This window comes from Centropristis striata, chromosome 11 (genome assembly GCF_030273125.1).
Source record: "Centropristis striata isolate RG_2023a ecotype Rhode Island chromosome 11, C.striata_1.0, whole genome shotgun sequence".
Lineage (NCBI taxonomy): Eukaryota > Metazoa > Chordata > Actinopteri > Perciformes > Serranidae > Centropristis > Centropristis striata.
In genome coordinates this window covers 32,311,788-32,337,377 of record NC_081527.1, presented here as the reverse complement: position 1 = coordinate 32,337,377, position 25,590 = coordinate 32,311,788, and the positions used below count along the sequence as shown (strand labels likewise).

At 36.8% G+C, this 25,590-nt stretch overlaps 1 protein-coding gene across 1 annotated transcript in view; it reads right to left on the bottom strand.

Moving 5' to 3' along the window:
- Window positions 1-25,590, bottom strand: part of LOC131980442 (piezo-type mechanosensitive ion channel component 2) — a 108,898-nt gene that overhangs the window by 66,400 nt on the left and 16,908 nt on the right. The window contains exons 4-8 of the mRNA XM_059344684.1: window positions 17,608-17,650; window positions 12,241-12,403; window positions 9,005-9,269; window positions 7,941-8,154; window positions 565-739 (exon numbers count right to left, since the gene is read on the bottom strand). Coding sequence (XP_059200667.1) covers window positions 565-739; window positions 7,941-8,154; window positions 9,005-9,269; window positions 12,241-12,403; window positions 17,608-17,650 — 860 coding nt within the window. The remainder of the gene's footprint in view (window positions 1-564; window positions 740-7,940; window positions 8,155-9,004; window positions 9,270-12,240; window positions 12,404-17,607; window positions 17,651-25,590) is intronic.

Genomic DNA, 25,590 nt, shown 5'->3' with positions numbered 1-25,590 from the left:
CTTTGACACCCGCTGACTGCCTGCATCCATCCAGTTTTACATTAACTGCAAATCGAGGTCTCTACGCAGGAGCTCATTCAAGTTTAACAGCACAAATGTTAGCTAGATCACAGACTGTTTGAGGGGAGAAAGGCATTTCATTTTATCTAGAGGCGATAATCTAGGAGCATTTAACTTTTCTGTTCCACTTTAGGGCTGTAATTAAATAAAATCCCCCTCAGATGCTTTAATTTTGTCATTTACTTTAGCTGCGATTTTGGGATTAAGAGCTGTAATTTAGTCTTTGTTCAACATACATACTTAATTGCTTTGTTGCATTTTCCAAAATAAAGCATAGTGCCCAGAAAATAAGTGTGAACTTTGTGTGTTCAGCTGAGTTTAAGTGATTTTCCCTTTAAGACCAACTACTAAATTATCGAGTTATCCTTCTGTAGAATTTCAAGGTATAAAATTCACTTGATTTCATTGACCTCATATAATGAACCTGTATGGTATATTGACATATGTTGACCAAAAAGTCTACTCTCATGTGCTTTCAGTGTGTTTCTGTGTGTTTGTCCTCACCGTCAGCTGGTCGATGGGTTCCTGCAGCCAGAGGCGGATGAGCGTGGCCAGGGTGTAGTAGAGAATCAGCAGCATGATGGGACTGACAAAGTGGTACCACTTACGCTCCGGGTGCACCATGAGCTTCCATGTGTAGGAGCAGTTGCTCTGAATGATGGGGGAAATGCCAAATGCACTGCAGAGACAGACAATCAGACAGACAGGTATATATGAGGACAGGGACTTTTGCCAGGATTTTAGTTAAAACACCAGGAACTTGTGAGAGATTACATTTTATAGAAAAACCACAGAGGCTAACAGATTATACACCTTTATCCCCGGACAATAGACCGCTGTTATAGATGTGTAATGATTCGGCGGGTTAATCGGTTATTCGATTGACACAAAATTAATCTATTTACAAGAATATATTTAATTGTAATTTTTCATGCAAATTTACTACAAGGGTCTTTCTTGGTCCTATTTTATAAAAAATGTATATAAACATCATCACTGCCGTCCCAAATTTGCATGCACATGTACATACTATGCAGACAAAGCTATTTTATATATATACAATAATAGCATTGGCTCTTCTCAAATAAACCTAAATGTAAGCTATTCTGTTAGCCATTTAAATGCACCCAGCCTGTTGAAATTTTCTGAAAAATGAGATTCTGAAAATGAAACGGTTGAATGTTATGAATATTTGAGACTCTGGATGGATAACAGACTAGCCTTTAAGACCCATGTGGAACATCTATTAAACAAACTGAAGGTCAAAATTGGAGTTTTGTACAGAAACAAATTATGTCTTTCTTCTGCTAGTAAAAAAAAAAAACAATACACAAAAAAGAAGGCCAAATATATTTTGGTACCAGGTTGTCAAAGGTAAGAATTATCTGCCTCTCTTGGTCTTACATCATAACAAATCAAAAATATTTGTGGGGTTTAGACTGTTGGTTATTTGAAGACATTAAACTGGTCATTATTTTCTGATATTTTGCAGGCCAAACAATCAAATAAATAATTAGCAGAATAGTCAATGATGAAAATAAATGTTAGTTCTAGCACTACTCAGTCTGTCTCATACAGCTGCATTCTCTATAATAAGTAATTAAACTGATTTCGGCATTATACTTAACAGAAAATAGGATTGTTAATTCCTCATTGAAGGAAAATTAATAACTTATCTTTAACTCATTTTAATATCTACTGTAGTTGAGAAAAATGGATTGCACGAGGAAGAAAAAAAAAAGCATAAATTCTCATCCTTAAACCTTTTGAGACCTGGTCCAAAGTCATCTATCAGTGGATTGGACTGTTCTCATTGAGATACTAGCATTATACTTAACAGAAAATAGGATTGTTAATTCCTCATTGAAGGAAAATTAATAACTTATCTTTAACTCATTTTAATATCTACTGTAGTTGAGAAAAATGGATTGCACGAGGAAGAAAAAAAAAAGCATAAATTCTCATCCTTAAACCTTTTGAGACCTGGTCCAAAGTCATCTATCAGTGGATTGGACTGTTCTCATTGAGATAAGTGTATTGTTCAATTGATCACATTTAATTCAGAGTAGGAGGCCTTGGGTTCTCCATCTTTAAAGCTCATTATCGATTCCAGAAACAAAGCCAGGATGGACGATGTGATGCGTACATTACAAGAGACTGGAGGAACTGCAGAGTCATGCTGTGGGTGCTGACTGGCCTTTAAAGTGCTACTAGTCATTGGTTCCCAACCTGTGGGTCGGGACCTCTGAAGAGGTCCCAAGAAACATCTGAGAACTGCCAGGATGAGTAAAGTTCCACTCAAAATGTGTTTTTCTTATTTTTATGTCCCCTAAAATGTCTGACCTTGACTACACCGACTTTTATTCGTCACAAGAGAGATGTTTTTAACATATTCCTCTACTGAAGGGGGAGATTCCTGTGCACTTGCGTTAAAATCTGAGATTCAATTAGATTTAGACTGCTCATTGGAGTGTGAAGGCTCACTGATGTTTCCTCTAAAGGAGAAATGGACCAGATGTGCGAGCTGCAGAGCTCAGTGGTCCGCTCTTTTACCAGTCAACCTTATCAAGAGCAGCGTTGTTGGGGAGACAGAGGCGAGATCCAGAATTTCTCAGCGAGGAAGGAACAGCAGATGTTATTCCAGCCGTATTATTTGTGCGAAAATGTTAAAAATAGGATTTTTACATACTTAGAAGTGCCTGAAAGGTATTTTTATTTTATTTATTTTTTCCTTGAAAAATGACAATGTAACATTCTCCTCTTCAGGTCGATAAAGAGACTTCAAGTCAAACAATCAAAGATGGAAAAATGTGACAAGTAGATAAGCTTCATTCTAAGGGATCAAATAAATAAATAAATTGTCATTGAAATATATATTGGGATGGAGCAAAAAGTAAGTCCAGTTTTTCTAAAGTTCATTGTACAGTGTTTTATCATCTAAATGATGCATTGGAATTCAAAGTGTAATTCTTACAGTTTTGTATGTTATCATGATCAAACTACAGTCACTGTACACTGGAAATATCAGACACTGTCAAACAACTAAATAAGTGTAGAAAGAAAGTTATACTGGAAACTAATGAAAACACAAAAAACTGCTTCAGAAATTAAATATCTTCTCTGACGTTCTGTTCGAGGACCTTCCTGTAAAAGACAGATTTCTTTTCATGTTGTAACTTCTGGAATCTGAAAAATGCACTGAGGTGAAAAACCTTTCTGTAGCACAAAGGATGCCATATGATTCACTCCTCTTCCTCAAGCAGAACAAAGATCATCTCCTCAACAGGAAGTGCAGTGACGTATTCCAGTGACAGCCACACACAGATTTAGATGCCTCCTGAGTCCTTTCTGTCTGTGCCATGTGGAGGAGTGAACGCCCCCCTATGACCCTGTCACACTTCCTGAATGGTTTCTTGTTGCAGCTGGGGGAAAGCCCACTGGTCACATGACTGGGGACTTCCATTGTAAGGAGGGGAGGCAGGAAGTGGAGTGGAAGCCAGGACCTCTCAGCGGTCTCACTCAACACCGGGCCGACGGCAAGGCCGACTCACTGTCAACAAGCACAATTAGGGCAGGCAGCGAGGTGGCCTATTGTCCGACAGAGGCTACGCGTATTTACAACCATCAGAGTTCCCCTCTGACCGCCCTATGGGTGTGCAGAGAGGAAACAAGCCGGATCAGAGGAGAGCGTGTTACTTTTATCATCACATTGGGCCTCAGTTTTCACGTGGCGGCAGACAGAAATACCTCAGCGCCGTGGAAAGTCAACAAGAACGCACGAGGAGACGGCAGATGATGACACAGACGGCTTGTTCGTGTAAAGAGCTATCAAAGAAGAATTAGAGTCGCAGTAAACTTTCCAAATTTAGGACTTCAAATGCACAAATGAAGAACTGTTTAACAAAAGTTACACCCACTCGACCATATAAACTAGATAAATACAGCAACTTAACAAGCTATTATTGAAGTAAAGAGTAATCTTTAGTGTTCATTTTGCTCTTTGTCCATGTGTGACCCTTTATTGCAGGTCATGGCGTCAGTGTGGTGATGGTTTAGCAGTGAGCAGACATTTTTCCTTTGTTTTTGTCTCATTTTAAACAATTTCAGAGGCTTGAGGAGATGACTTTCCTGTATTTTAGAGGCCCAAAGAGAACAAAGTATCCAGTATTTTACAACCTTAAAGGTAAAGTACTCAGTATTTCCAAAAAAACAGCAAATATTTTAACATTTTCTGCAAAAAAAACAACAACTTTATTTTTCATCCTTTTAAGCATTCGGAGGGCCCTCAGATTTACCTTGACCCCATGACTGTAAACCACTGATTTACAGCACTCCTACTGTATCGTTACTACAGCATGCACAGTTTAAATAGACTATACCTGATTGTGCAGATGGTGTGAGAGGCGAGTCTATTCATTCTAATTAGTTTTTTTTTTAACAAGAAGTGCATCAATGCAGTAATCACATCTTATCTGCCATCTGAACCAGGAGAAGAATGGGGAGGACAAAAGGTTCGTCCAAGGCAGCTTCATCTATACATAGCTGTAAATAGCCTCGGTCCTGACACACGGCAGCACAGCTTTCAAATGAGAAACCGTGAGATCAATAAAACCCTGTAAAACCAAGGGCACGGAGACAATGGCCACACTGAGACAACGGCCACATGGAGTCCACAGCTATAGTGCTGCTGGTCAGGTTCAAAGGACATCTTTATTAATCTCTTCGCATGTTGACGGCCTGCTTGTGGACGTGGTGGAGTTTTTCTTGCAGAGGTTGTAGCAGGCTCAGTTGGTAACAACCATGTCATGAGTTTTTTATATAATGCTCTAAAGTTAGTTGTTAGAAATGGAAAAACTGGATGAAATCTGGATGAAAATTACCACTGGTCTCCCCTTTACAGATAGCAAACTTTATTATAATCCCATTAAGTTTGAGACAGAAACCATGCAGTTTTTCTCAAGCAGCACAAATTTTATTTTCGCCTATTGTGTTCGAATATTTCTGCACACTGGGGTCCCTAAACATAGTCTCCATAGTAGCATTTTATTGCAGAAAGAGCTTTTTTTTTTTTACATTGACCTCGGTGTATAAAATGAGATGCTGTGACCTCTAGGATAATCACAAACTAGAGACCTAGAGCATTCATGAGATGGCCAGCTTATCCCAACTATATTGATAAGAAGTGTTTATTTAGTACTTGAAAACTGTAGAAATGTCCAAAATGTCAAAAAGTTTGATACTACATGACAGCACATATTTTCCTACGATGTTCCTCATGGTCTCAATGCTTTAATGTGGTATTTTTGTTGGGATTTTTGACAATTTCTTTCAATTCTTGAGGGGCAAAATTTTTTTTAAAATGTAGCACCAATCTGTGTAATAAATTAAATAATCCCAAAAATTGTTGAAGGAAGTTAAGAGACATAACAGAGCATGAGAATGCACTTTGTAGTGGTAATTTCCAAGAAAGTGTTAAAACTGTCACTTAAGTAGTAGTTCCAACTTCAATAATAGGAAATATGAAACTCCCTCGTCACCCCACCTGTGCATCCTGCCCTATATAATTAAAAAACTCCACCCATAAACAAAATATTTGCAGAATATATACAAACAATAATTAAATTTATCTAACAAAAGAAATACTTGTTTTTTCTTTGAATTTATAATTACAGTTATTATAATTTTCTGATTAGCTGAATTAAGGTTAAATACTATTTACCAAAACATTTTTTTTAAATAAAAAAAATATGATAAAAATGGCTTCTATGGGCTTTATATACTCATGTCCTAATAACATTAATTAATTTAATTTTAATTTAACTCTTTTTTTTTATTATTTCTGGTTTATGACTATAAACTATAAACTCTGAAATTAATCTTTAGGTTCCCATCTTTCAGATGATGTGCACCACTTGTATGTGCCATCTAATGCCAACCTTTTATTCAACTTTCACATAGTGTCCCAACTGGAAAAAAATATATCAGTATTAATAAGAAATGTATTCTTTTCAATTGGCTAAATATCTCTCTTTCCCTGCAGTAGCAAAAAAAATCAGTTTTTTGTCAAACATCTTGGGTGGCAGCCTTGATGTGTGTTTCTTAGTAATTAGTAAATAAACAGCATTCTTTGCATTCCAGGTTGTCAGTGAAACAAATTGAGCTCAGTGACTGGAGGTATTTTCTGCTACAGAGTTTGTATTCATTACAACTGTGACTAACGTATGGTGGCAAGATGTGTAGCGATGTAGCTTTACTCCCACCACAACGTCTCACCGCTGCAGCCACAGACAGCTGATTGTCTCCTGGCTCATGCATAATAAAACAACACTGGTCGTAGTGAAGTGCCTAAAAGCTCTGCTTCTCATATTGATGTGCAGTGAGTAGGAGTTTGATATATCTTCCCTCCAGCTGGGTTTGCCTCTTCCTTTGCCTTCTTGTTTGTAACAATAGTAAATATTTATTATCGTTTAAACAAACTTGCCCCGGGCGCAATAAATATGTTTGAATCAAAGGTGCTCCGGCTGCTGAGCGCTGTCATCCCGTCGTGTACTTTCACATCAGTAAGTAGCCAGACAGCATTAGTACGGCTTCAGCTGTTTAACTAGAGAAATACCGCTTCAACAATTCATCAAAGAGACAGCAGATTTAGTGCTGGTAAATTGAACTTCTTCTCCAGATTGATGCATCTCTCACTGCTGCTTTTGGAGACACTTTGTTTTTCATTCTCAAGGTTTATTAATCAATTTCTATGGAAAACGAAATCAAACATGCTAGCAAAGTAGAATAATTTAAATAAACAGCCCTGTAATATACTATGTTTTGATTAGGACTGGTGAAAAAATGAGAATGTCCAGTGTTTTAAATCAGTCATTTTTTTCCTGGGTTCAAGGTTCAAACAAACGAGGTAATAGGGCTGTCAAAAAAATTAGATACTCTGATACTAAAAATTTGTATCGGATTAGATATTTGCTACAGTATCAATACCGGAAGTGCTGTCTTCACCTCCACCTGTCGTCTGTAACTAAGAGAGGAAAAGATTAAGTAAAAGTTCATATTACTGTCATTTTTATCTGACTTGTTTACTTTAGTGGTCTGTTAGAGGTCATTTAGGTCTTACAAAGGTCTTACACTACATCAGTCAACCTTAAATGATTGTTGACTTTGTTGCTGGTTGCTATTTTCTTTTTTCTTTTTTTTTTTGCACTACCTTTTTATATATTTTTCTCATACGTTACAGTTATGTTACTTTCTTTCTTTTTGCTGAATATATTGTCATTGATGTTACTGTTCTTATTGTTCTAAGGTTTTTTTTTATTTTTTTATTATGCCTTATTATTTTAGGCTTTTTCCCCACAATGGTATCATAAATGGTCTTGAGTATCGAGTATTTTTCTGGGTATCGTATCAAGTTTGAAATTCTCAGATCGTGACAACCCTTCTAGGTAACATACAGGATTTTAACAGTCTCACTGGATTCTGAGTCTGTTTTTATGGATATTTAATTCACCTTTGTCGCACACAAGAAGCAATGACAAGTGAAGCTAATGCAGAAGTGCCAAAAAACTGCAATTCCTCGAGTGGCCACATGAAGCTGGCTCCAAAAGCGAGTCATTGACTCCTATGTTAAAATGCCCAACTTTACAGCAGAAATAACATGTTTACAGCCTGGTTAAAAGTGGATTTTGGACATTTGTCCTTCATGACAACTGTAGAGGAAATTAATCTTTGAATAACTCATTTGTGTAGTTTATACTAAGGCTTAAAGTTACGCATACTTAAGGGGGCGTGTCCACTTTTAGTGCTACCCACTTTGAGCTTTGTTTGAGCTCAAAGTGTGTCACAGAGATCAAATCCATATTTCATACAGTTTAGGGTCTCACCTGATGAAGCCATCGTGTGGCGGGATGGACTCCTGGAAGAACTGGAACTGGTAGAGGTAGAGGACGATGATGTGTCCCGCGCTGAAGATGGCCATCAGGACGCACATGCAGCTGAAGATGAGAGTGTCGATGGTCCGGCAGAGGGACCACCAGGTGCACAGGAACAGGAAGATGAAGAAGTAGACGGCCGAGGTCAGCGAGGGCAGCATGATACCTGCAAACACCAAGAGTGAAGACAAAGTCAGAGGACTGAGGCTGACCGACAGGATCTGATCAGGATCCATTCGACCCAAATAGATCATAACACTTGGGTGGTTGCTGGAGGTAAATTGTTAAATCTTAGAAATGTTAAAAGGATATTTACAGAAGATATTTAGTTCAAGAAGTTCAAACAATGGTTAAGAATTATCTGGAAAAATGGTTTGACTCAGATTTTTTTGGAATGGGTTTAAGATGCTTTTTTGGGCTGCCCGCTCTAAGTTGATTAGCCAACTAATCTCTCGTTTTGGTTAAATTAGACTGAGATTTCTTTAGTCAATTAGTAATTCTATGCTTTTTCATGCTGAATGACTTATTTCCAAGAAATGTATGAGCACATCTCTGATAAGCACAGGATTTAAAGTGGTGCTTTTCTATCATTCTTTGTGGAGAAACCCAGTTTTACACATCTTTCGACTAAATTAACTCATCTATTTGTTGACAAAATCATGTTTTTGTGTTAAGTTGAACAACTGTCTTAAAGCATGATATTTTTTTGTCAGAAATTTGACAGAAAATACTTTGTTTTACATAATTATTGTTTCATAGCTTTGCTGCTGAGAGAAGGTTATGTTGTGTTCTGTTCAACAGATTGTGAAATATATATTTCCATATTTCTCAACTATAGTCTGAAAATTAAACCCACATGAAAAGTAAGAAGACAGAAAACTTTTTAAATTCTCTTCTTTCAGTAAAATACTACAGAATAAAAATAGTAATCTAACAATGTTTTCACTGTAATGTTGAGATATTCAGAAGGAATTACAGTAAAATCAAGACGCAGCTTCACTTCCCAGCATGCTCACCTGTCATGCACAACAAGATGGTGACCACCACCTTCCCAGCGGTGGTGATCAAGTTCCCGATAATCTCCTTCACTTTGGATGCCACCTCCGCCACGATCCGCAGGACCTTCCTCTTGGTGCTCTCCTTTGCTTCCTCCTCCTCCTCCTCCTCCTCTTCCTCCTCATCCAGCTCCTCCTCCTCTTCGTCCTCCTCAGCCTCGTACCCCGCTTCATAGTCCTCCTCTAGCAGGATGTTGTCTTCCAGGCTCAGCTTCTCCTCTTCTTCCTTTTTGGGGTGTAGGGATGAATTATAGCGACATTTCAGTATTGAATGACAAATGGTGCAGAGCTAAGAGCTCTCCATGGTGCTGAAAAACACTCTTCTACAGGTAACACTTGCATTATAACCCCTGAGCATGCTTCAGTTTAGTATATTTAAACATAATGTGGTCAGTTTGGCTGCTAGAGAAATGATTAGCGACCCGTGGCAGATGTTTCCCTCTGGGACCACATGTTGGCCAGAGATCTAATCCAGTCACTTCTTCTTTGGCTGCCGTATCTAACCAACTATGTGTCGCTCCTCTCCAACAGTCTCAATAAAATAGAGACATAATAACAAGTGAGCCATTCACTGTGATTTATATAGAACGCATAAGGCACTAGACAGAGAAAGTAGCAGGTGGTACAGAGCCTGTTTTGAATCAAACAACAATTTAAGCTCACTGACGGAAATAAAAGCCTGAACACAACGCAGGCGCTACAGATGAATTCCTGGTGTTTCTCAGTGATGGGGAGCGGTGCCATCTGTGCCAGCGTGAGCAGCACAGTCCAAGTGAAAGTGAATGTGGATTTAATTAACACTGAGTCATAAAGAGGAGGGAGGGCTTGCCAGGGGATGGGGGCTGTATTCCAAATCATCCACACTTAAAGGAAACTCTCTATTTAAACTCTCTCAAGCTCTGCTTCTCCAAATTTTAGATTAAACACCTTAAGGTACCTTGGGACACTTGATACATGATATAAAAATGACACTTTAGACACTACAGGCAAAAACATGTTTTTTCATGCTCTAGTCAATTTTGAGGTTTCATCTTTCAGAATAGTGGAAAGAAAACATCCAAGCAAATCATTAGGTGTATATTTTACTGTATTTAATTAATTTGTGCCTGTAGATTTCTCACAAATTCCCTTAAAGTTTGCTCTCTCTTGCAGCGTATAGCACTGTGAACGCAGTCTAAACCTTTAAAAAGCTCCCACTCTCCTGCACAATTTTATGTGTTTTACATCTTCTATATTGTTGTTGCTGTGAATTAGATTCAATAAGTTGTCATCAAATAGTCATTTCCATTAAGAATGTATGAAATCTTTGAAGGCCGTTTTCTCAAAAAAATAGTTTTTTTTCTCATGCTCTGAGCCATAAATCTCAACTTCAGCTCCACTTACAAATTGACAAAAAACTTACCAGTTTTATTCCTAACTATACCCTACATCATTCTTACCCTGATTTACAGAACACTTTGTTCCTAAAATTGCTTTTGACAGTATTTTCTGAGTTCTAAAATGATAAAAGGAAATATCTTGATATTCGTCTGTAAAAAAAAAAAAAAATCGAATATATCAAAACAATAAAATAATAACTTTGTAATTTGCTTGATCTGATGGTCAGATTTAAGTCCTGGAAATATCTGCAAATAAGCTTAATTTTCACACAGTAATTTGCATATAAAAATATAAAATTTCAGAAAAATAGTGTCTTAATGTAAGTAACAAACTGGGGAAGTTTCATGTTGATATCTATAAATTAGTGATATAAGTGATTATAACATCATGTCGTACTTTGTACCTGTGTTAATTACCACAACAGGCCAGCAGGTAGCAGTTAATGTGACAACGTCCTTCTGGACCTATGAGAAGGAGGGGCAGGCTGATAATACTCAGGTGTAATATAGTCTGAAGAAAGACTATGTCCTCCTGGTCCAGGAATCTAAAAAAAGGTTTGTAAAGATGATTACATTTGGATTTGAGGACATCTGAGGTTTGTGGCCATAGTTTCTCTTTATATTTATGAGAACATTCTCATTAATTGGGTTTTTTTTCCCTCCACAAAGGAGAGTGTGTTTTCAATACAGTTTGTTTTTTGTTTTTCTGTAGGATTACGGATAAACTACTGGTCTGATTTTCAGTTAAACTTGGAAGGGATTATTTTACATCCCATAGCAATTAGGATCCAAATCAGATTAATTTATCAGATTAATTAATCATGTTTCACATCATGAGATGAGGTGTGGTCTTGGCAGGTGTCTGCACTCTCCATGTGCCCTTCTAGTTTCAACATGGCTCCCCTCCTTTTGGTTTCCCTCAATCGCTTTATGTGACAGTCACTTCTGACTGCTCTGCATCTAGAAAACACACGTGCTTTTTGGCATTTCTCATCACAATCTTACATTAATGTCAAAAGTTTCATACAGACATAAGCTTCTGTTTAAAATGCCACATTTTAAACAAATGTATGACAAACAGAAAAGGAACAGTGAAAAGTGAAAACATAAAACGTGGGGAGTCATCTTTCTTTATAACCTCATAGATGTGTAAATAAAGTCTGTCTTATTTTAGCTACAGCTTCAATGCATAAGTATTGGAATAAAGGTTTCAAGAATGTCAACAGTAACTCAAAAGTCAAGCTAATGTAAGCAACTGTTGCTAATAGTTTTTATGTGGTGAATCATCATCCACCGATCTTATGTTTTATTTTGACTTTAGTAGCCCAATAGCACACAGACTAATTGGAAGGAATTGATAAAAAATACTTTTTTCACAATGTTTCCACATTTTTTAAACAATTAATTCTAAAAAATTATTAACAAAAAAAAATAGCTGCAGCTCTGCTTTAAATAGAGCTTACTGTACATGATAACAAATAGATGAATCAGTTAATTCAGATGGATAGATGCATTCAAACGCCATGTTAGGACACTGCATGTCGTATTTGTTGTTCGCTTCCATTTTTATTTATTTTATTTATTTTTTATTTTTTGGTAATTCTTCTTACTATTAGTTATTCCTTATCTGATTTCATTTTATTTTATGTATTATTTTTATTATTATTATTATTATTTTACTTGTTACACTCGACACTGTTTTGACTCTCGTAAAGTCATCTCTTGATTTTGTTATGTCACTAAAAAATCAATAAACAAATGTTAAAAAAAATAAAAAAAATAAAAAGGACACTGCATGTCGTCACAAATGAAACCCACTTGTTCCTCTGCTTCGAAGTCGGTGTTGTACTGGGCCATGTCCTCAGGCGGCCTCTTCTGGACCAGAGTGCGACACAGCAGCCAGATGGCGAGGCCGGCCACGAACATGCCGATGTCGGGAATGAACACTCGGATGCCGTTGCCTGCATCTGCACCGATCACGCTGGAGACAAACAGAGAGAACAGAGCCACGCTGACACAAAGCAGACGCTCGTTTCCTCAAAGTGAGGACCAGCATCTCCCAAAACTTTGTGTGATCCAGAGTAATCTTGCAGACTAGGATCGCTACCAAATGATGGAAAATGTGACAATACAACAAACTTAACTCTCCATGGCCGATCACTTCTAATACGAAACAGTTCTTTGAAGAGATCCAGGCACTTGTGGTTGCTTGTTTAGTTCACTTGGACACAAACCACAAATAACTTCCCTGTGTTTGACTCTGATTATTGTCTCATGTCACCTCTTAATCTTTCATCTCTCGGGCTATTCAAAAAATGCCTTAACAGTCTGAAAAAAAAAGCTTGCAGACGTGAGCGTTGTGACCTGCACCCCTGCACTCCTGAGAACGGATATTATTGCAGCAATTATATCTTTCATAAAGCACCAACCTGTTTGAATGAATGCATGGGAATCTGGATTTTTTCCCCATTACTCAACTGTTCTTTTAATATGTGTTGAATTCTTCGGCTTTTATATGGAGTACCACCCACTTTAATGAAATCAGGCTTGCCGGTTGAAAACATATTGAGTGAAATTCCATTCAGACGAGAAGCCCATGAGAGAGTGCGGCTTTCTTTTTTTTAACTGATGTGTGAAAAACATGTTTACTCCCTTGAAAATTGCATCCTTTGTTCATAATAAGGCGGTGTGAGCAATAAGCTCTCTTTTTCCTCATTAAACGGCATGAAATAAAGTGAAACTACTTTGGATTTTCCAGGTTTAATGTGTTACTTAAGGTATGATGAGGCCGACTGACATTATCTGAATCCTCCTCACATCAAACACTGTGTGCAGATAATAATAATTGATACACAAATCATATTTGCTCTGGTGCACACGTTGAGTTTTTCATTAATGGACTGGAATATAACATTGTTTGACGTCTTGTGGTTATACTGCTGTGAGCAAACAAAGCTTTTGTTGCATTTTTTTATTTGATAAGTCTGCTCACCTCTAACTAAATACCAAAATGATTGTTCAAACAGGAAGCTAAACAGTGGCGGCCAACTGTTGCCATGTCAGCTCCAGAAAAGTTCAAATGATCCAGTGAGATGTATTCCTGCTGCCCGAGGACAAGCTTTATGAGGTGTCATGATTGCATGTACAATTAAAGCAAATAAAAACTGTCCTTGAAATGACTAGCAGGTTTCAGAAGCTTTAAAACTCACTTTTATCATCTGAACCAATTTCTATTTCAGTTTTACAGCAATCACCCTCGCATCCTGTGTTTGGCCACCAAAAGGGTTCTCTTTACATTTCATGCTGAGCTCCCAGTGTAATTAAAGTGTTTACAATAAACAAAACATAGCGGGTAAAGGGAGGGGGGGGGGGGGGGGGGGTTGTGTTGTTTGGATCTTGTTGTAAAGCAAGTGGTCATTTCAAACAGAACCTTGAATAGATACAAAGCTTATTAAGTTTAACAAGTTCAAAAGAGAGAGAGAGCTAATCAACACGATGGAAAACACAGATGAATAGTTTGGCCTTTGTCTGCTGTTGGCGAGTTTAATCTAATCAAGGACGTTTGTTTCCATGTGCTTTATTGTTGTGAGGCTTTGTGCATCCTCACATGGATGAAAACGATGGAAACCATCAGAGCCAGACCAGCCTGCAACTTTATGAGCCTTACTTTCCCCGTTCATCATGTGAGAACATTACAATAGCATGAACAAAACCTGTCCTCACTGCATCAGGCTGCAGGGCCCATCACTACTACTACTAATAATAATAATAATCATAATATTAATAAACTATATTTACAATACAGTTTATTTTTATCATATATACACTACCGGTCAAAAGTTTTAGAACACCCTAATTTTTCCAGTTTTTTATTGAAATTCAAGCAGTTCAAGTCAAATGAACAGCTTGAAAGGGTACAAAGGTAAGTGGTGAACTGCCAGAGGTAAATAAAAAAAGGTAAGGTAATTAAAAAATAATTAAAAATAATGTACATTTCAGAATTATACAAGAAGGCCTTTTTCAGGGAACAAGAAATGGGTTAACAACTTAACTCTATGGAGTCTTGGGCTATTTTGTCCAATTTTGAATTCTTTTCATGTCTTTGTAAGTCATTTTGTGTCTTTTTGTGTCTTTTTTAAGTCATTTTGTGTCTTTTGGTGTCTTTTGTTGTCATTTTGTGTCTTTTTTTAGTCCTTTAGTCCAACATAAAATGTGATTTTGAATCTTTTTTTTTACTTTCAAAACACTGTCATGCTCAATAAAGAATTTTAAATGTTGCAAATGTGCATTAATTTCAGAGTACACTGAGACATTAAACTGCATAATTTTCAATTAAATTCTGGAAAAGTTGGTGTGTTCTAAAACTTTTGACCAGTAGTGTATATATAGATATATTACTTCCATTTTATGAATTGAATGCTTTTTAATGTGTTTTAATATGTTTTGTGCGGTCTTTGTTGTAATTCATTTTGTGCTGCATTTCATGGATAAAAGGTTCTATAGATAGTACCATCCTAAGACGTTTTTTCTTAATTTTTTTTTATTTTCATCATTGTAGATTCATACTAAAGACATCAAACATGTGAAGGAACGTGTAAAGAAATATGAGGTAAATAAAAAAGTGTTAAACAAACCAGAAGATGTTTTAGATTTTAGATTTTTCACATTTTGCTTTGATGGTCTCAAACTGATTAAGAAGGCAAGAAATCCCACAAATTAACTCTTTACGAGGTGCACCTGTTAATCAAAACAATTTCGGTGAAAGAATCTGAAATATTTCAAACATATACTGGTTTCTACATAATTCCATATGTGTTCTCTCCTAGGTTTGATATCTTCAGTACTATTCTGCAATGTTGAAAAATAATAAAACTAAAGAAAAAACATTGAATGAGAAGGTGTGTCCAAACTTTTGACTGGCACCTTTCATACATGAAATGCAGCACTAAGTGCTTTACAACAAAGACATTACAGGCACAGTGAACCGAAATAAAATTAACATAATAAACGTATTCTATTCATAAATTGGAAGTAAAAATATAGTTGTCAGAGCGTCAGACACCCTGAGTCAACAGACTAGCAACTGGACTTATTTTACCTGTCAGCAGCTACGACCACATAATTTATAACTATCTTCATAATAAAATAAGTCTGTGCAATAATTCTAATATTTCTAATTAATAATTGTCCCACTGTTGTGACATATATACATCTCTTTTTACTTCAAATGTATGTGTATATTTCTATTTTATTTCTATTTGTACATATCACTTTTTGCTTGTTGCATTTTTTATTTGAAAGTGTTGTATATAGTATATATTTTTTTGCACGCTTTTTAATCTTTATTTTATTTACAGACTTACTTATTTCTATTTCTTATAAAATAATAAGTATTTCTGATTCTGATAATAGGATAAGAAGTACTTTACAATTGTGTGCGTGAGGTCTGTTCTGTGTGAACAACTTTTTGCTCACAGACTGGTTTTGTCGAATGGAAAATTAATATTACAATAATTAATCGTTGACAATCTACAAATATGGAGACCACAAAGCATGCTTGAAACTACAGTACCAGTCAAAAGTTTAGACAAATCCTCTCATTCAATGTTTTTATCTTTCTCTTTTTCAACATTAAAGATTAATACTGAAGACATCAAAACAATGAAAGAACACATACAGAATTATGTAGTTAAAAATTATAATAATATGTTTTACATTTTAGACTCTTCAAAGTAGTCTCCTTTTTCTTTGTTGGTGGAATTTGTTGAATTTCTTGCCTTCTTAATGTAAGATAAGATAATCCTTTATTGATGTGTTGCAGCAGCACAAGTACAGAGTAAAACAGATTAAGATAATAAAAATAGAAAAAAAAACAAACAATAAAATAAAATATTCTATTCTTATCTGTTTAACACTTTTTTGTTCACTACATAATCCCATATGTGTTCTTTCATAGTTTTGATGTTTTTAATATTAATCTACAATATGGAAAATATAATAAAGAGTGAACAAGAAGGTGTGTCACTTTTCACTGGTACTGAATATAAATATTTGGTCTTTTTAAGCATTTGAAAAGGTGAAGTTTGAGGAATCTGTCTGAGTGAAAAGACTGAATTCTCTTCAGACTCCTACAGATCAAACTTTCCCTTCACACAGGCTGTAAAAGGCAGAAAGCATCTGCCTATGCAGCTGTAAATATTGTATATATACTGTATATGATCCCCGACACAAACAGGTAAATGCAGGCGGGATAAAATGTTTATGGCTCTACTTCCGCCACTTACAGTATACGATCCGCCGAGGGCTGTTGAGTACTGGAAAAAGGATGTGGCTGAGTTTGGACATTCCCGTACTTAGGAAACCACATCTAACACGATCAGGGGGGTGTGAGGAGTCAGACACAGCGGCGAAAGCTTTGAAAAATAACCCTGTCAACTGACCGTCAGAGGTAACTGGGTTTAGCGCTCATCAAGAATCCACACAGGGACAAGTTAGGAGCACATATTAACCTCGTCAGATGACGGGGCCGGTGTGGCTAAATGCAAAAAGTGGTGTTTAATGTTATTGTGGGGTTGCTATATTTAGGACACTTTGCACAGATGATGCAACCTTCTGCAGCGGAGGAGAGCCACATGTCTCAGCTTTGACAGGTGGGAGAAATATTATAATTTTAAAGGCTATTGCTGTTGAAAAAGATAAAATAAAAATATGTAGTGCAGTTTAACTTCATCCTACTTGTTTTCAGAAATTTCATTAAAATGTTGGGGGTATTTTTTTAATTTTGTGTGCTTTTTATTTTTATTTTGGTATTGAGTTATGTCTGAAATACAATTATATAAATTAAATATATGAAAATGTTTTTAAAAATTTAAATACGCATTGTCGTATCACTCACTCTCTCTTTCATTAGCCTATAATTTCCACAAAAGGCATCTAGATTGTTCAACTGGTCAAAAAATCTGCTCAGTGAAAAAAGAATCCACACTTGATGCATGATATTTATGATATTTTATGCGTTATGATCGTCAGGAGAAATGTGATTTTAGAAACAGCTTTTTGACAGATACCTGTAGGGATTTGTATTCTCTCAGCTCAATGAGCTTTCTATATTAATTTGAAAATGAAACAAAAACAAAATATATGTGTAGTCAAAATGTCAAAAAGCCGAATTCATCATTATCTTACCTCTCAAATCCAATTTGTCTGATAGATTTCTCCCACGAGGAACCTGGACAAAAAGATAAAGTCAGTTAGTGAATATTAATATTGTTTGGCAAAAAATAAAACACTTTCATATAATAAAACAAATGGTGGTGTTACAGGTGTGAGGGTGGAAAAGAGTCAGATTTCCAAGGGAAGTTAAACTCAGGAATTATGTGAATCTTTGCATGATTTCAATATATAAATTGTAGCTTTTACCTATGATTATTATGATGATTATGAACTTAGACATTTTCAAAAAGCAACATTAGGTCTGTGTGTGGCATGATTTGGTTAAATGTTTGCCCGTTTAATTGAATTATAACCATGTACCATCATGCACATATAATGCTAGCAGCCCATTAAATAGCATTTGCATAAATAAGCACGCAAAACCGCTATCTTTTCATTTCTTTCCACTTATTTCATGTTTATTCCATGAAAATTCCTGATAATTCCCATGGAAGTTTCCACCTTGACTAATCCTGGATTAATATTGCAACCACAGTTCTGTACCTGGTATATATAAAGCTGCTGATTATTTACTATAATCATTATAAAAGAAATAATGAAGAACTAGTCTGTAAATGTCGTTTTTAGCCTCTGACAAAACCATTACTAAATCCTAAAAACAACTGCTTTAAATTACAAGTAAGTGCCAGAATTTATTTATTCCTTTATTTTGGCTGATGTTTTGTTTTCAAATGAAGGGAAATAATCAATCTTCCTGTGCTCACGCAGATAATAAAAACATTTATGTGGAGCTTTGTTTCCTCGGCTTGGACTGGCTGAAGTGTTCCTGAACGTCACTCCAGCGTTCGAAGACAGATTTCCAGGTATTCAAGCGGCTCACTGAGAAGAACTGCTGAAGGTTGACTGGCCTTTGTTCTACTGCCAGAGAAAACAAAACATCAGTCTGTGACTGGAGGATCTCGACTCAGTGACATATCGATACATCCGGCTGTTTTGTCGGTGTATTAGGCGACTAATTAGGTGCTGAACTGCTGCGGTTATAAAGGTTCTGGTTTATGGAGCGCAGCAAGGAGAGTGAAGATGTGAAAACACACTTCAGTGGCAGTAACTCTAAACAGACAGCAGAGAAAGTGCTTCATCACGGTTACTTTGTCTGCCGTGTCACCTGTGAGCAAACTCTTTTCAGGAGGTTGTTAAGCTTAAAAATATGTTTTTTCAGCAATTCTTGAAAATGCACAAAATGTATTAACAGATGACAGAGTTTGTAAAATATCATGGGATTATGGGAGTTGTTGTTTTCATCATTAGTCATTGCAGTCAGCTTTGCCCACTTGTGATTTTTTTCAATGCTCATCAATCAGGTTTTTACTGGGAGCCAAATTATTCTTAGAGTTCTCCCCCGCTCCAAAACAAACACTCAAGGTAATACAAATGGTGAAAATGCTGTATAAAGCAGTTTCACGTTAAATTGTTTTCCCGGTGCAGTTTGGTGGGCAGCTGCAGCTGGTGTTTGCTAATGTACTTAAGATCAGACTAAAATCCTTCATCTGGTTAAAATATATCACTAAAAACTACCAAGAACTAAAAACTGTATCGTGAAAATGACCATTAGCTTCAATAAAACAACAGAAACCTCTGGTTGGAAACACTTGCATGTAAGTTAACAACTCAACAAAAGATATATATACATTTCAGATATTGTATTGCTTAAAGTTGCATATTATACATTTAAACTGGAATTTGAAATATTCTCTTCCAAAGTGGAAAGGAAAAAGAAAAGAAAAGAAAAGAAGGAAGAATGGTAAAAAGAACAAAAATATACTTTAATACATTTAAAAAAAGTGTTAAAAAAGTACTTTGAATCTTTTGCAACAGTAGGTGTTAGTTTTTAAAAAGCAAATGTCACTTTAAAAGTGAAAAGAGATAAACAATAAAAAGGTTTTGCTCCTAAATGACACGCACACACAAAGTATCCAGTAAAGGAATGAGTCACACTGTTAGGCACTTTGTCAGAAACAGGAAACTCTGAATTCCACTCAAGGTGAATAAAACGGTAATGGACTGGCAGTGCAAACGCTGGTGTTTCTTTATTACTCATCAGTGAATAAATAGCTCCTCTATCACAGATGTTGTGTGCTGAGTTGTGGGGTTGAGGAAGATGCAGAGGAAACGACTGTGGAGGTCAGTGAGTAAGGGAAATGAAAAAATAAATGAACAAAACATGTGATGGGAGGAGCCCACATGACTAACCCCTGACATAACCTCTGACATCAAACACTTCCCCCACAGCCGTCCTCACACTGACACTGACTGTCCACCTCCACGTCTCCACTCCCATTTCAGACAGTTCTGTGATAAAGGACAGACGCCACAGACTCACTGCAACACACTGGGAAGCCTAAAAAAATCTGCACAACAAATACAAATCAGTTATTTTTCTGTAGGTTGGTGAGATCACAATCACTAGACAAATGTGCCTCAGTGATAAGTGTATAAGCCTTGGTTTCAGACTGCACGATATTAGGAAAATATAATATTTATATGTACATATTTTCATATCTTTTAGGTGAGGTTTTTAGATAAGTCCGTAGTGGGTTTCAACCTCACCTGCACATGCATTTTATTTGTATTAACTTTTTTTTTTTTAAATGTTTATGTGCAAATGAAGGACTAAATAAGAACTACAATATGGCAATATGGATATTCCTTGCTATTAATAGACAGATATTAAAGTTACATAGCTCTGCTGCTTTACTGCTAAAATACAATAAATTGTTTTTGCATTTAAAAAAATAAAGGATAATTATTTCTAACATTCTTTAATTAATTAATTTAATTTAAAAACTCAACACAGAATGATACACTATCGCATATTGATAAGTTAGATTTTATTGAATTATTTGCTGAAAACTTGGAAAATTTGGATATTTTTTCACATCATTAGATTTCAACATATGATATGACAAAAAAAGTATAAAAGTATTATAAGATGAAAAAAGCATGCTCTGTTCTCGGGCCTTTTATGTTTAAAACATAACGCCATCTCCACTGTTTTTCCCCAAAGCAATAGCCCTTCTAAATAACTCTTAAACTTGGACTTCATTGCACTTTAATTTTATTTAACACTGCATCTCCATTCCTATTAATTTATTGCTCATAATGGTACTGTTTGTCCTTGTATTGTGTTCTTGTCTTTGTCTTTCTGTTTTACTGTGTGTTGCCTGCATGGAGAAGACCAATTCAAATTCCTAGTATCTCTATACATGGCAAAATAAAGTTGAATTGAATTGAATTGAATTTTGTAGTCCCAGTGGTTAGGATACTTACTATATAACTGTTGTCTTCTGTTTTACTAAATTGGATCCAGAGTTGCAGTTTTGAGAGAAAAACAAATTCTACCCTACACAACTAAAAAGGAAATTCTTGCTGAAGCTAAAAGCTTCATTAATTGATATTAACACTGAATCAAATGAGTCTGTGTAATATTATAGAGTAATTAGTAATGGCAAGCCCGCTGAGAATAAACAAACACTGCTGCTTAAAGCTCTTTGTTTTGGTTTTATAGTTTGTACACAGACTACATGGTTCAATCTCATTAATCTTTAACCCCATATTAAACCATAGGCAGTAAACAATATCAGAAAAGCAAATAAATTCTACCTGGTGGAGAGGCAAGTCAAATATGTAGCTAGAGCAAATGTTTTTGGTGAAGGTTCACCAGAAATAGGATTCCAATTGAATACTGCTCTGTGTTTTCTGGATGTTTCAGTAGTTCCCAAACCTTTTCTTCAGGGCCACCGGTATGTAAATAAAATCATTTTTCAAGCCTTTTTTCCCCAATGGGAATATTTTCAAAAAAGCCTCTCTCCAAACTAACGGTGATGTCATTCACTCTAGCTTTGAACATCCATCCATTACACACCCATATAAACTCTAAAAAAAAAGCAGAAAACATCAACTGCGATTTCGTGAAAAGTGTGTAAGCAATCAAAATGCCAATTAGGCCCAATAAAGTCAAGAATATCTTTACCCGTTTAAACTTTTAACCATCTTTCTACGTTAAAGTACAGCAAATTGGCGTAGCCCCAAAGTGAGGTGTTTCTGAGCTCTTGTCATGTCAGTTTTTGCATCTTTTAAAGTCCACCATTCCCGATCATTCTTTTGGCCATTAAATACAGTATTCATTAAAATCCAGCGGAAGATGAGGAATAACTGGCAAAGAATGGCGAAAATAAACAAATACAACTTAAAATAACTTAAATTATGCCTTGGTTACTGTCCGCTATTTATTGTCTGATATGAATGTTACCATCACTGTCATATTTCATTGTGGGATATATTTGCCAGTGTAGAGTCCAGTGTTTGCATGCTGAAATATTTCACTGGAAATAGTATGCAATTCACAGTGTTTTGGGATCATTGTGCCCTCTAGTGGCCAAAAAGAGCAGAATACAGCTTTAACACGATGACACAAACAAACTGGGTTGGTGGGAGAGGGTTTAAGCGTCATTGTGAGTAAATGTAATCCCAAGCAGCCAGTGGCATATTATCCCTTCACTTTACGGTTTTGGGCCGTCTGGTCTAATTAACAAGCTACTTGGGTCATTTACAAGCCAAATAACTTGAAGTGAACAGTGTGGGGTGCATGCCAGAAACTTTTACAACAGGAGATAAGGTCCACTAATGTTGTTGTAATCCTTAATAATCACCCACAAAAGGTGGATAAAGGTCATAGATCACTTAATGCCACATTTAAATCTTCAAATAAAAACTCTTCAGCTTAAAATGTCAGCCCAGTGAACAGAGTCTGCTTCAGTGATTCCCTGTCCAAACATCTGTAACAGCTAACTTCACCCAGCCCAAACTGAGCTCACAGGTGTAAGGGGAAACCGATATCATACCAGAGGTAAGGTCAGGTCAGTCTGATCCATAAGATGAGGAGAGGAATATTGTGTTAACAGAGTCTCTCAGCATGGAGACTTCTGGAAAAGAGTGTGAGACTTTCTGCCCGTCAAGGCGAGGCAGCTTTCCACCCCAGCTGAGCACCAAAAATACCTGTCCTCAGACTTTATGTGAACATCATAAAACACCCTTTGTACTTGCTGGGCCGTTAACCTCTCAGCACAGCAGTTCTTTGCACTCTCTCTTCTGTCTCCAGGGCCTAATGCCGGTTGGCCTTTTCCGCAGAGACTGGTGATATGCAGCGTCAACATTTCAGCACGTCACGACTGTAATCAGACAATCAGTATGCGGAGGGAGAATTCTGTAAATGTCTCACATTTGGGGAATGGTGGGCAGGATATGTCTGGATACGGAGGGCGGTAAAGGTCAACAATGGAGACTTAATGAAGACTATCCCCGAGGAACTGGTCACAAAACAGCTATTCAACAGGCAGTTTACTCCTTATGAGCTGGTGAAATATCCAATGGCATCAGATATGATTCAAATTAAACTTGCAAATCCCTTTTTTAATGGTTTGTGTCGACCTTTTTAAATCGCCAGATGGGTGGGGGTTGTCAAAAAGGACAATGCCTGCCAAAGAGTTTAGACAATCACAGGAAAGTATCTGGTGCTCTTTGACGGTTAGTGCAAATGCTTGTGACTGCGCTGACTCGACATGGGTGGAAATGCATTTACAAACAAAGGAATGACGGATGACTCCAAAGGAAGACGGCCCGGCTCATCTGGCGACCAGTCGCTGACCCGCTCTAACAGCTGGAGGTGTTAGCTGTCTTGGAAAGGTTCTCTCATTCATACTCAACTCAGTTTACTGCTCTAATGGTGTATTTGGCCACGAAGAATATATGAAATTATATGAAGTTATCTGGAGGGAGGATAACCGGCTCATCGCAAAGGAGGACTTGTTTAATCTCGGCTGCCAAAAGGAAAAGGGTGTCAAGGGGCCAGACGCCAGATATAGAAATCTGAGACAAGGTTTTTATGGAGAATGTAGGCGGCGGATCAAGGGCGACAAAGAGTAATGTCTGACTTCCTGTTGCATAAAAAATAAAAATAGGAATAGGATGACATTAACTTCAGGAAGTATAAATCCAACAATGTGCATACAAAATAATTTGCTGTACAAATGTGTACTCTACAACACAACACTGGCATTATGAGGTGTTTTAATGACATTCTTTAGCGTCTCTTTAGCTCCTGAGGAAGTTTCACTGTACATCATGAGTGCGTGACGTTATGTGTCTCCACCCTGTGCCTCATTAATTACCAAATGATAGGCAGCATCCACCAGCTGTTCACTTTAAAGTAATTTCTGCGCAGCACAGCACTTATACAGGGACTCTGCTGCTAAATGTTGCAGATAATTACTCAAGATGTTATTCAATTAAGTGCCAATGGAGCTTCATGATATATAGTCAGAAACCAAACTCCTAATACTTTGATTTTAAGGAAACCATAGGCAGGTAAGACAGAGTCTAGACTGGTTTTATCCTAGTCTTTCTAGTAAAATTCTAGATTTTTTTCCTTCCCCCCAAAAAAGTAACCACATAGGTCGTTTTTACATCATTATTTATGTGTCATTAAGGGTGGCCTCTAGTAGTTATAGTAATCATGACAGGAGCAAATGAGGAAGTTAGTTGTAGTATAAAGAGCAACAAAGCCCACGTAGGGAGAATGCAGGGTGGATGGACAGATGAAGTAGACACAGAAGAGCACTGTTTGTGTTCTGTGTTCAACCAAAGGACAACACTGAGCTATTTTAACATACGCAAAATAATTTACGTAAAATACCTAACTTAGAGCTAAATGGTAACATGTGCATGCTAACATGCTCACACTGACAATGTTAACATGCACCATACGCACCTTACATTCTGCTAATTTGCCCCAAAACAAAGTAAAGCTGAGACAGACGCGTATTTTTGTTACTTTTCTTAAAGTTGCAAGTAGGTTCATTTGTGCTGCATTTATGTGTTGTCGGAAATTTTGGGAAAAACTTTGGGAAAATTCATGCGATATGTAAGTAAGATAGGGGCATGTCTGGGCAGAGTTTTACGCTCTCACAGTGCCCTTCTAGTTATTAACTGGATTTTGCATTCCCCGATCTATACATATTGTAATGGCAAGTGAACTGACAACAGCAGAGCGGTATTGGGGGTTTATTTCAACTATTACAAGAGGATGTATCAGACGTTAATGAAGATTGTTGCAGCTGAAGCATGCAGAGTCTGTTCTGTGGTCACCTGCTTTACAGTACAGGCCAAATTGGGATTGGGGTCAGAGGGAGTGGTACTGTTAAAAAAGCAATTAACTCCAACACAACTGTTTCCAAGATAAATATAAACAATGGTGTATGAAATTTTATGCCATCTGCAGCCTTTTCCCGTTACACATAAAAATCATAGACGCACCCTATGAATCAATTGGATAACTGCTATAAATTAAAGCTTTATGAAAGTAGCTAGTATCTAAATAAATGGAAAGATGAACAGACAGATAGATAGCCAGGGTTTGATCTGCCAAAAACAGCCGCCCTTTAGTAATAAAGTTTTCCTTGAGTGAATATTTAGTCTACCTTCTCTGAACGGCTCTGTGTGCTTCTGCCTGAGGCGATAAGGTACGTTCTGCCTGCTGAGCAAAGTTGGCTGGTCTTTGACGCTGGAAAGCAAGTTGCCTCCATTAGAAGAAACAAGTCATTGGAACACAAGGTCAAGGTCTGTCCCGTCTAGACGCATTCAAATTTTACAGTTTGATACAGAGTTTCATGAGAAGCCCAAGGCCAACTATTAACACCTCCCCAACACTGAGTCAGGAGCTTACGCTGTTTGCTTTACTGGCAGCAAGAATCTCTTTTTTTCTCTACGTCGCCATATGGCACGAGGAAGCTAATTACATTGAGGAATGTGTTAGATTCATAAATCTTCATGATGTGACAAAATGCAATAAGAGCGAGGATATTTCTAGAAATTGTGAATCGTTAATAGAGCGTATTTTACCTTCTCCTGCAAATGGAGCATGTCTTCACTTTCTGGATG